This window comes from Enhydra lutris, unplaced genomic scaffold (assembly GCF_002288905.1).
Source record: "Enhydra lutris kenyoni isolate GAN:26980312 unplaced genomic scaffold, ASM228890v2 scaffoldscaffold3, whole genome shotgun sequence".
NCBI classification, from domain to species: Eukaryota; Metazoa; Chordata; class Mammalia; order Carnivora; family Mustelidae; genus Enhydra; species Enhydra lutris.
In genome coordinates this window covers 56244366-56257284 of record NW_019154087.1, presented here as the reverse complement: position 1 = coordinate 56257284, position 12919 = coordinate 56244366, and the positions used below count along the sequence as shown (strand labels likewise).

General features: G+C 43.4%; 1 protein-coding gene across 1 annotated transcript; it reads left to right on the top strand.

The window, feature by feature from the left end:
• The first annotated feature begins 7047 nt into the window (after nucleotides 1-7047).
• On the top strand, nucleotides 7048-8460 carry LOC111152904 (putative tripartite motif-containing protein 75). The gene has a single exon (XM_022511640.1). It carries the CDS (start codon nucleotides 7048-7050, stop codon nucleotides 8458-8460), a length of 1413 nt encoding a protein of 470 aa, XP_022367348.1.
• The last annotated feature ends 4459 nt before the right edge of the window (nucleotides 8461-12919 follow it).

Genomic DNA, 12919 nt, shown 5'->3' with positions numbered 1-12919 from the left:
CAGACAAAGACAAATATTGCATGATCTCACTTATTTGTGGAATCTAAACAAAGCAATAGAAGACAAAAAAAAAAAACCCTCTAGTTACAGACAATAGATTGGCAATTGCTAGAAGTGGGAGGGGTGGGCAAAATGGATAAATGTGATCAAAAGGTACAAACTTCCAGTTATAGGATAAACAAGTCCTGGGGATAATATATAGTAAGATGACTATAGTTAACTGTATTTTTTTTAAAGATTTTATTTATTTATTTGACAGAGAGAGAGATCACAAGTAGGCAGAGAGGCAGGCAGAGAGAGAGAGAGAGGAGGGGAAGCAGGCTCCATGCTGAGCAGAGAGCCCGATGCGGGGCTCGATCCCAGGACCCTGGGATCATGACCTGAGCCGAAGGCAGAGGCTTAACCCACTGAGCCACCCAGGCACCCCATATAGTTAACTGTATTGTATATTTGAAAGTTACTAAAGCAGCAAATCTGAAAAGTTCTCATCTCACACACATTTGTAACTATGTGTACTGATGGATGTTGACTAAAACTTATTGTGGTAATCACTGCAATATATAAATATATCAAATCATTATGTTGTATACTGAAAATGAGTACAATATTACATACCAATTATATCTCCATAAAAAAATATAAAAAGCACAAGTCTAAGTTGTAAAAAAAAAAAGCAAACCCATGAAATAATATATATAAGATCATCCCATCTCATTTATATGCATATACATATATACATATACATATACATACATATAATATAGATATATACATGTAATACATATAATATAGATACATACATATAATATAGAAATATAGTTACATATTTAAATGTATAAAAACAAAAGATAGGGGGCCTGGCTGGATCAGTCAGAGGAATATATGACTCTTGATCTTGAGATTATGAATTCAAGTTCACTTTGGGTTTAGAGTTTACTAAAAAAAATAATAAAAGTAAAAAAAAGTAACGATGCAGAAACATACAGGAAAGATAATAGGAGCTAACATTGGGGAAGATGACACAATATTGTTTTGATCTTATACATTTCTGTATCATTTGATTTTTTACATATGCATACTTCAGTCTATGGTAAATTAAAAAAAATTTTAAAAAGGTATTAGATTAACAAACTGACTTCCCACTCCATATGTATAGGATATCATTTCCACAGTTTTTGGTGCTCAGGAGAATGTTACTGAAACTCATTTAATTTTCTTGGTTGCTTCATTTTCATTTGGTAGGTTGTGTGGGGGACCTTGCCAGCTCATTATATATATTATATATAGGGAAGGCTAATCTCTTAACTTTTAGTTTTCCCCTTTATCTTCATCCTAGGCTCGCAGTCTCTCCCACCCAGGCACTCACACCAGTATACTTGATAAACTATTTTAAATATGCATGCATCCTGGTGAAATACAAAGTATTACTTTGTGTCACTATGGCTGCTTGGTGGCTACTGATTTTTACTGCTATGCTTGGTTTATCTATACATATCATTTAGGAATCATCCACATATATTGTGGGGAGAGGCTTTTTAAAAATTACTGAAATAGAAGCGTAATGATTTTTTTTTTTTTAGAGATTCTAAGTGATCTCTACACCCAAAGTGGGGCTTGAACCCACAACTCTGAGACCAAGAGTTGTGCACTCCGCTGACTGAGTCAGCCAGGTGCCCCTAGACCTATTACTTGTTTTTACAGTACAAAACATAAAATATATTTTGCCGTCTGTGATCTATCAGTATTCACGAATGACAATGTTTCATTTTAAGTGGCCGATTTAATCACTTTTCCTGGTTTAGCAGCATAATACGGTTAAACCACAAGCAATGAATTCCTGCTGATTTCTAACATACAGAATCCTGTGTTCACATGCAGAAAACGATCTATTTTCCCTATAAAATTATTTTAGAAGCACTTTCTATTCATTTTCCATACTAGCCCTTGGAGCACTGACATGAGAGACACAGTCAAATGTAGAATGCCTATATGGGTGGTGATGGAGTGATTGTGAAGAAAGGACACAGGTCACTGGCACCTGGGTGGCTCAGTTGGTTGAGCATCTGTCTTCTGCTCAGGTCAAGGTTCCAGGGTCCTGGGGTCCAGCCCAGCATTAGGCTCTCTGCTCAGTGGGTAGCCTGTTTCTCCTTCTCCCTCTGACTTTTCCCCTGCTTGTGCTCTCTCTCTCTCTCTCTCTCAAATAAATAAATAAAATCTTAAAAAACAAACAAAAAAAGGACACAGGTCTCTCGAAACAGGAGGCGGGGGGTAGGGTGCAGGCTGTAACCTCAGGCTTATGCTCCTTGGGAAGGAAATGCCCCCCCAGGGGGCTCCACTGGAAGTGCCGGTCATTGCCCCTGTGGGTGGGGGTTGGGGCAGGATACATGGTAGCTGTGCTCTTGGATTCTGAGTTAGCCTTGCTTGGGTTCTCACCCCTCTCCATCTCTTAACCTCTCTGGTCCTCAATGTTCCCATCTTTAAATTGGGAACCATAACTGCTGTAAAGGTTATGTGAGATTCAGAAACGTGTTTGGTTTGAGCAAGGACACATGTCATTTATTTCAGGCCACAGGCTGGGCCTCCTCCAGCGGCCGCCATTCCCAGAGCAGCTTCTCTCCCTGCCTCTGCCTCACGGCCCACTATGGGGAACCGTACTCACTGTGTGGAGGAAGCCTCTATGATTCCATTCACTTTAGGTGAGGGCCAGCCACCCACCACCCAGCAAAGACCCACGAGCTTCGGACTTACTCCCCCAGACAGCTGTGAGATATGTGGAGGGGCTGGGCACCCTGTGGGAAGTTGCTGGGTGGAGGTGCTGGCCTCAGACCAGGGCATGCACATGCCGCAAGACAAGGACTTGGTTGTTGACTGCAACAACAGAAGCAATTACCAACATAGGGACTAATGGAGCTGGCTTTCTCACCTTGGCTCCGCTTATGAAAAAGGCAGTTTCGGCCACTAGAGTGTCCAAGGCACAGGCTCAGACTCTGAGGGTTCTCAGGAGCTGCAGACCTGAAACCTGCTCCTGCAGGATGCTCCACAGTCCTCGTGCTGCACAGTGCTGGACGGACGTACTGCGAGGACAGGGTGTCACTCAGCATCTGAATTACATTCCTGGTGGGGGGTGGCGGGCGGGGGAATGAAGTGGCCTCATTAACCTTTCAGATTCGGTCTCATCATCAGCCAAAATGGGATTGGGGAGGACTGCAAAGGTACAAGTGAGATTATGCATGTTAACACAGCCCTCTCCACCTGGTCTGATTCAATCACGGAAGATGCCCTCCCCACCAAACAGCACCTTGAAACTGCCTCACCCGTACCCTGGGCCCTACCGTTCCTCCGCGGAGGAGGAGCGAGCAGACTGATGGGCGGGCCCCTAATAGCTGCACCCACCAAGCGGTGTATATATGGGGTGGTCACACACCTTTATGGGCAGTGGTTTCTTATGCGCAGTGGTTTCGGCCACCCCTGAATGTGAGCTTCTTGGGTGCAAGCCTCACAGACCCGTCCAGAGTCGCCTGTCCCAGGTAAGCAGGGAGTTGGGACAATGTAGGGACTGGGAGAGAGGGCTGGAGAGTGGTACGAGCTGTAGTCCCCTGAGCTTCTGCTCCTGCAGGGCCAGACATCGCACCCTGCAAGGGAATCTCATCTTGGGTTTGGTTTCCTTTAACTGACTGAGCCACCCAGGCCTCCCTTGGTTTGGTTTCTCCTAAAAGACATGCCATTTCTTATGGTTACCAGTCCCTCAGTGACCCTTGTCCTAAGTCACCTAAAAATAATGATAGTTCTTACGTTGTCTTATCCTAGGAGCAGAAAACAGGTAGACAACTATCTGTGTATGACAAAGCTCCCAGAGGGGCTGATCTGAAGCCGCATGTAGAATCCTCTTCCGGGAGGTCTCAGGGAGGGGCAGATTACCCATAGGTGGGGAGTGGAGGGAATAGCGCTCTGAGGCCAAGATCTCTGGTGCTCAGGAGCTGTGCAAGCTTGATCTTCCTTAATCTAACCACCTGCCTGCTTACTGATGCTCAGAGGGTATAAACGAGTTGCCCAAAGACACTCGGTTTTTAAGGGAGACCCAGAAACCTGGCCAAGTTTAGTCTTTCAACAGTTTTAGCCAAGGATTGAGGAGATACTTGGTGATACAGTCATGGTGGTCATAGCATGGAGGTTATGGCTCTGTAGGGAATGCAGATATCCAGGACTTGTGTGAATTTACAACAGTCATGGACTTAAAAGATGAGTTCATGATACTATCCTTACTGTTCTGTGACACCGTGTTAGGAGAGGTGACCCATCACAGAGTCAGGAAGGTCGGATCAAGAGGAAGTGACAAATGAATGGAGAGCTGGTGGCCGCATAGGAGACAACTAAGGGATCTGCAGGTACAAAGGTGGTGGGGCCAGAGGGAGTTCATCCTGCTGGAAAAGGGAAGGCAGGTGACAGCTGTGGAGAGCTTGGTGGTTGGAGAAGCTGGAGCTGAGGGGAAGGATGTGGCCCTCCAGATGGGAGGGTCCTCCTGTGGGAGAGGGTAATGATTAGATCCGAATGCATGGACAGCAGATGCATGGAGGCCCAAATGGGTGCTGGACTCAGTCAGAGATAGGTTCTGAGGGTCCCGAGTATGGAAAGTCTGGGGTATCATTAGTTACCATTGGTCACCTTCTATGTGCCAGGCCTGTTGCTAGGAACATTTCCTCCTTCTCTGTAAGTACTCTCTGACTTATAAAAGATCTCGTGGTCTCCTTCTGGCTCCACTACCCTCTGCTTGCAGTCTTTCAAATCTCTGCCAATCTCATGAGATACAAAGAATAATCTCTCTTGTTTTTCATTCTCATGTCTCTACATTACTAAAACGATCTGCTTCAATTTCATAATTGGCCATTTGTTTATCTTCTTTGGCCATTTTTATATCCAGATTATTCATATGTTTGTTTGAATTACTTGGTATAAGAGCTGTTTATATGTTTGGGGGAAAAAAAAGATTATTACCAGCACCCCAGAAATATTTCCAATGTTTTTCCCAATTACTAGCCTATTTCTCCTCCCCAAATACTTCGATTGTGCTGAGGTCTAACACCATGAAGTCATTTTTCCTACACACAGTCTCTATTATTTTGTGACTGGTTTTTCTTCACACAACATATCTCTGTGACTCATTCAAATTTTGGGGTGAAGAGGAGTTAGTGCCTTCCAGTTGCTGATTTATGTTCCATTGTATGAATACACCACAATTCACTCATGCATTCTAATGTCAGACACTGGAATTATTTGAAGTTTGGGCTTGTGAAAAATGTCATGAACCTCCATGTAGGTCTGTTGGTGCATGTATTTTGAAGCTGTTCTGGTTTATACTTCCCGATGGTTATACAGCCTGAGTAGAATAACTGGGTCCCAAGATATGCGTGAGTTCCAAGTTGGCTATAATGCAAAACAGTTTTCTCAAGTGGTTATACCAACTCACATGCTCACCACCTGTGTATGGATGTTTCAGTTACAGCACAGATCACGAGACTTTATATTTTAATACCTTGAAATTCATTTTGGGAACTTTGACAATCAAGCAGAGATTGCCTTAAACCCATCAGGGTTTAAATCAGCGATTAAATTGATTAAATCAATTTGTTGCTTTAAATTGATGATTAAATCAATGGACTTTTTAAGGGGTGTCCCGTTCATGACTCTCTAGTGTGTAACACTTCAATGATACCAATTTAGAGTGTGGAGTATTTACCAGGACACATCCTCTGTGGGGTGCCCTTTAGTCCACATTTGTTCCCTCAACCCTGAGAGTTGGCCTCAGCCTTTCAGCCTATATTTCAGAATCAGTAACTGCTACTAAGGGAAAACTCCATGCCCTCTTCTGGGGATCTTGTCCCCACCAATCTTCACTAGTTGGTATCTCATCAGTGGTTATGGAGGGTAGTTGTGTATATATGTGTGTGTTTCTTAGTATTTTCTCACATCAAATTCCTGATCTCCAATTTCATTCTATGCATCTTGTCAAAATCACAGCTTTCTGACTTGGCAGGGTCCTCAGAGTAAATCTAATCTAGTCCAAACCACTTATGTACACAGTTGGATGTATCCTGCAGTTGAGATGCTTAAGTGAAAAGTAAATTTTGACATACTATGAATTCAGTGCTGTGGTTTAAGAAATATCTGTGTTTTATTTATTTATTTATTTATTTATTTTAAAGAACTTATTTATTTCTTTGACAGAGAGAGACACAGCGAGAGAGGGAACACAAGCAGGGGGAATGGGAGAGGGAGAAGCAGGCTTCCCACCGAGCAGGGAGCCTGATGTGGGATTCAATCCCAGGACTCTGGGATCATGACCCAGGCTGAAGACAGACGCTTAACAACTGAGCCACCCAGGCATCCCAGAAATATCTGTATTTTAAACCAAAAAAATACCAGGTTCTTTTATTGGATCTTTGACAAGATTGAAATGATTGAAGTTGGGACTTGTATCCTTATTTACTTGATTCTCTTAGAGATGAGGATGTCATTTACTTTCCCCAGATCTCCCAGATAATGAGTAAGGGGAAATCCTACTCAGGATGGACGCTCAATTTGCAAAGCCTTTAACTTTCTGCAATGTCATGCAGCTCCCTGTGGTTGGTGTGGGTGTAGGTAGAATCCTGGGGGTGGAGAGAAGAATTGGTGGCTGCCTCAAATGTGACAGTGAGCAGGGCCACAAATACGGTATATTTTTTTTACATGAAACAATATTTTCTCCTCTCCAGGGATGAAGAGGCACTTTGAAGTTGTGTCTACATTCTGACCAAGAGAATTGCATAACTTGGCTTCACATCCTCCAAACTGCCAACGGCAGCTGGTTGCCCACTAACCTGTGATTCGCTGCAGCTTCCCTGGGCACCTATCTTTGTATTTGAGGCCATTTGCCTCAAAGGAATGAAACGTTCAAGATAGGAAGAACAGCAAGATCTGAGGGTGTGTCTGAGGCTTCTCAGTGGAAAGAGCCTTCAAAGCCCCAGCTCTTGAAGAAAACCCACCTCAGTCCAGGTCTTCCTTCACAGCCCAATGGCAGTCCCAGCAGCACTGGCAGGGCTCCAGGCAGAAGCCAACTGTCCCATCTGTCTGGATTACCTCAGAGACCCCGTCACCACTGAATGTGGGCACAACTTCTGTCGCTGCTGCATCCAGCGGTCCTGGGCTGATCTCAAGGACAGGTTCCCGTGCCCTGTGTGCCGTCACGCATGCCAGGAGAGGCACTTGAGGAGCAACACCCAGCTGGGAAGGGTGATTGATATTGCCAAGCTCCTCTACGTCACCAGGACCAAGAAGAGGAGGCTGGAAGAGGAACATTTGTGTGAGAAGCACAACCAGGTCCTGACCCTCTTCTGTGAGGAGGACTTCCAGGTGTTGTGTCCCAAGTGCACACAGCCCCCTGACCACCAGGGCCACTTGGTGAGGCCCATGGAGGAGGCTGCCTCTCATCACAGGCAGAGGCTCAGCCATTACATCAGGCAGCTGAAGAGGCAGGTGGCAGATGTTCAGAAACTAGTAGCCACCCAAGATCGAAAACTCTTAGAACTGAGAGAGAAGGTGCAGTACCAGAGTGAGAAATTAACCTCTGAGTTTGAGCACCTGAACGAATGTGTAGACCGTGAGCAAGAGGCTGTTCTGGCAAGGCTAGCGGAAGAAGAGAGAGACATTCAGCAGAAACTCTGTGCGAACATCACTGCCCTTTCAGACCACGTTTTCACTGTCCGACGCCTCCTAAACCAGGTGGCAGAGAGGAGTGTGATGTCGGAGGTGAAGCTGCTGACAGGTGTCAGGAGGATCCAGGACAGGTGTGCAGGCCTGAAGCCCCCAGCTCTCTATTCTTTCCGGTTAAGGACTGAAGGATGCAGTCTCCCTCCACAGTATTTGGCTCTGCAGAAAGTTATACAGAAGTTTGGACAAGAGGTTTCTCTGGATCCTGAGACCGCACACCCGAATCTGCTTGTCTCTGAGGATAAAAAGTCAGTGACATTTGTGAGGAGAAAGCCAGGCGTTCCTCAGAATCCAAAGAGATTTCTGATGGATCTTGTCATGCTGGGTTCTGAGGGCTTCGATGGTGGCCGACATTACTGGGAGGTGCAGGTCGGTGACAAGCGGGAGTGGGCTGTGGGGCTTTGTAAGGACCCCCTTTCCAGGAAGGGCAAGCGGCCCTCGTCAGGAGGGAACAGATGCTGGAGAATTCAGCTGCAGGACGGTGGCTATGTCGCACAAGGGGCCGCTCCTGTCTCTCTTGCACTGAAGGAAAAGCCCAAAGGGGTTGGCATTTATCTGGACTATGAGTTGGGGGAAATTTCCTTTTACAGTTTGAATGACAGGTCTCATATCCATTCTTTCATGGATATATTTTCTGAAGTCCTGAAGCCTTACTTCTGTGTGGGGCATGACTCCAAACCTCTCACTATCTGTGCAGTGAGGGATTATGAACTGTGACTTGGCTTCATTTTCTGTCTGTAACTTACGGACAGTGAGTGGAATATTGTACAGCTATCAGTGAATGTGGTGCCAATTTTTTAATACTTTTGTGACTTAAATACATTTTCTCATTTTGTTTTCTTTTTTTAAAAATTTTGTTTTAATAGCCAAAGAAATTTGGAGATTAACTGTTTCTGGAATTCTAAGTTCGAAGTATATACATTATAATTTTATAGCTCCAATAGATTTTTTGGTACATTTATGTATTTACCTGTACATATATTGTATTAGATTTATTACACATTTTGTACAGTTACAGCGTAGTCTCATATGTAAGTGCCTTTTATACGCCAGGCAGGAGAAAAGACATAATTGTAGGGAGACGATTCTCAGTGGGTCCGTCCTGTTTCTGGGTGGTAATAAGGTACTGACCGCTCCACATTATATGTTCAATGATGTTTTATGGGGGACAGCCTTGGAAGATAGAGATGGTGTTTCCATCCAGACTATGTGAGTAATAAATCTCTTCAGATCTTTCTGGTGTGTGCGGTGTCATCAGTCCTTACAGCGAACAAAATTTTGGGTGAGGGTCCACCCTGGCTATGCAACCTGATCTTGACATTGGTGTTCTGAGCAGACTTACGGAAATGTTAACTAACTTCTTCAGAGGTTTTCTCCTCTTTCTTTCTTTTTCTCTTTCTTTCTCCCTTTCTTTTTTCCTTCCTTCCTCCCTCTCTCCCTTCCTCCCCCTTCCTTCCTTCCTTCCTTTCTTTCTCTCTCTCTCTCTCTTTCTCTCTGCTGCCCAAAGAAATCATGCACTTAGAGCATTTATGCTTTTACTTGCAAATCAGCCCACCTTTAATGGGGTCTCCTCCAAGAAAAGGCTCTAGAATCCAAGTCAGAAAGAAGGAAGGAAAGACTGGAATCAGGGAAAGGAAATGAAGCAGTAGAACAGAGGGCCACAATTTGACCTAATTGGCAAGTTGAAATTTACTAAAAGAATCTATAGAACAGGTGCCTGGGTGGCTCAGTAAGTTAAGTGTCTGCCTTCCGGCTTGGGTTGTGATCCCTGGGTCCTGGGATCTGGCCCACATCAGACTCCCTGCTGAGCAGGGAGACTGCTTCTCCTTCTGCCCCTCCCCATCCAACATGCTCCCCGTCTTACTCACTCTCTGAAATAAAAATAAAATCTTTTTAAAAAATCTATAGAACAGGCAAAATAAAAGGATGAGAGTCTATTTTGTGCCTCCATAACCTAGATGCTGATTTCGTGGGATCCTACTAGAATGTTAATGATGCTACTGAAAATAAAAGAGACATCAAAGAGGTATGCCTCATCTTAGCTATCAGAATGGTTGCCTTGCCTAAATTCCCCATGGTCACAGCCACATGTTCTCCTAACATGCCTACCAGAAGGCATGGATGAGCTAACCCAGTGAGTAGTAAAATTAAATCATTGACACAAATTGGCTTCACAAAATGGACCCGGATGAATGCCCTACCCCGACAGATCATATGACTAAATATTAGTTAAAACGGCATTCAAGAATTGAAATATATTATTGAAGATCTATGTAGAGTAGAGGTTATCCCTACTGCTTCTCTGTTTCACATGCAGATTTTGCTATCTTTTGCTATCTTTAACTTTCTCTTTAACTTGAGAAGAATGGATAGCACCTCACAGTGAATCCCTATAACCTTAATGCTGTGGTCCCACCCAGTGTTGTCATAATTGATAATTCCATCCAATCAACAACTGGTAAATATCTGGCTATTATAGATTCGGCCAGTATATTAGATTTAGGGTTTATTTCAACAGCTTCCCAGCCATAACTTTCCTTCACCTCCAAAGGGCTATCATACACCTTTACTTAGCAATTCTAGCTACCTCAATAGTTTTGTCTTGGCATATAATCTTTGAGGCAATATTTTTACTACATTCAACTTTCTCTAAATCATAAATGATTTATATTTATGACATACTCCTCCAGAGATCTCTGACTACAGTCTTGGTTAATTTCTTGAGAGTTACTTGGTAATGTGAGGGCACTTCTATCCCTGACACTGTCAAGGAATAGCTATGGACAGGGGCACCTCAGTGGTGCAGACAGTGGGCATCCAACTCCTGGTTTTGGCTGAGGTCCTGGTCTCAGGCTCATGGGATCCTGTACCCAGCCTAAGTCTGCTTGAGATTCTCTCTCCCTTTCCCTGTGCCCCTCCCACTCATGCTCTCTTTCTCTCTCAAACAAATAAATAAAATCTTTAAAAAAGAAAGAAAGTAAGAAAGAAAGAAAGAGTTATTGAAACCTATCTCAAAAACCCACAACATGAAAACAAGTCCAACATCTTTTAGGCTTTTTTGGGGTTCTGGATGCGACTTATTCCTCATCTGTAAATTTTGCTTAAGGCCATTTATATTGTTACTTGCAAATCAGCCCACCTTTAAGGAGGCTGCTTCCAAGGAAGGGCTCTAGAATCTGTCTAAATAGGAATACATCAGGCATTCCTATTACTGTCCCCAGAGACATCATTGTAGAGGTTGCAGCACCTTCCTCTCATGCTTGCTGGGACTCTGGACCAGCATGATGGCCATAAGCTGCACCCAGGCTCTCAGTGTGAGATCCTCAGCTCTATTCTGTAAGCCATTGTTAGACACAGACAATCCAACTTGCAATTTTTCAACTTTATGACAGTGTGAAAGTGATACACATTCAATAGAAACTTGCACTTCAAGGGCACCTGGGTGGCTCCATTGGTTAAGCAATCGAATCTTGGTTTCAGCTCAGGTTGTGATCTCAGGGTTGTGAGATCGAGCCCTGCATGGGGCTCTGCGCTTTGTGTAGAGTCCACTTGGGATTCTCCCTCCCTCTCCCAGTGCCGCTCCCCTTCTTCTGTCTTTAAAATAAATAAATCTTAAACAAAACAAAACAAAACAAAAAACAACCAAAACCCTGTACTTTGAATTTTGAATTTCGATCTTTTCCTGGGCTAGCAACTGTGGTATGCTACTCTCTCATGATGCTGGGCTGTGGCAGCAAGCTGTAGCTCCCAGTCAGCCACGTGCCCATGAGGGTAAACAACCAATACATTTATAGCCATTGTTTTTCACTTTCAGTACAGGATGCAATGAAATATTCAACACTTTAGTATGAAATAGGCTTTGTGTTAGATGATTTTGCCCAACTGAGGCTAATGTAAGTGTTCTGAGACTATTTCAGGTAGACTAAGCTAAGCTATGCTGTTTGGTAGGTTATTTTGCAACATTATTAAAATATTTTCAATTTTTGATGGGTTTATTGAAAAATGACCCCATCATGAGTCATGGAAGATCTGTACTGAGACTTCCTGGAAACAGAGGCTCTCCTAGGCCTTAAGTCTAAACCTGTAATACTCATCTGGCCAGTATGCCTTGGATCATGGGTACAGCACCCTGCTCACTAAGTATGGTTACTGAGGCCTTGCTACAGGATAGAGCCACACTTGGGCCCTCTGGCATCCTGCCTGCCTTCTCCGTTCTCAGTCCCTTGTCATATGCCATGGTGGGGAGGAGGGACTTGTAAGTGCATGGTGTAAGATAGTGGGTTTTTGTCCCTCCCTTTTTTTTTTTTTTTTAAGATTTTATTTATTTATTTGCCAGAGAGAGAGATCACAAGGAGGCAGAGAGGCAGGCGGGGTTGGGGTGGGGGGTGGGAAGAAGGCTCCCTGCTGAGCAGAGCCCAACTTGGGCTCGATCCCAGGACTGTGAGATCATGACCTGAGTCAAAAGCAGAGGCTTAACCCACTGAGCCACCCAGGAGCCCCTGTCCCTCTTTTTCTATAGTTATCTATATATTAGTTTGCTTGGGTTATTGTAACAAAATACTATAGACTGGGTGGCTGAAACAACAAAAGCTTATTTTTCTCACAGTTCTTTATTTTCTCACATAATTCGGTCCACAACAGTCTAACATTTTGTCATTCCCCATTTTTCACAGGGAACATGAGGGTATCTATGATAAATCCTGTGAAATTATAAATAAAACCTTTCATAAGAATAAAAAAGTACACTACTAGTTCTGCAAAATCTACCATAAATATAAACTATCACATTTGGCTTTAGATTGAAGAAGTAGTAAATGCTTTAAAAAAAAAAGTAACCTACTCTATGTAGGTGGATATGAAATATGTCTAGATATATTTAAGGATTAAAAAAACCCAATTACAGAACACTACACATAGCATGTTCATGTTGTAAAAATAAACAAAAAAAATTCTGCTCTTTCATATGTGGTATAAATGGATGTTCCTGCAAAGATACAGGAGAAACAAGAATGGTAATATTTGAGGGGTGCCAGGAGCCCTGGTGGCCTGGGATAAGAGAGCAATTTGTTTCTTTAGTGTACTCTACTTAACAAGTAAATTTTTTACTGAATTCATCTATATTTTTCATTTTAATAAGTTCACAACAAATAAACCTATATGGTATTCATTGGGAAAT

Bases quoted from the DNA above. Each gene is read 5' to 3' on its own strand.
- LOC111152904 (XM_022511640.1), top strand. From the start codon at position 7,048: ATGGCAGTCCCAGCAGCACTGGCAGGGCTCCAGGCAGAAGCCAACTGT.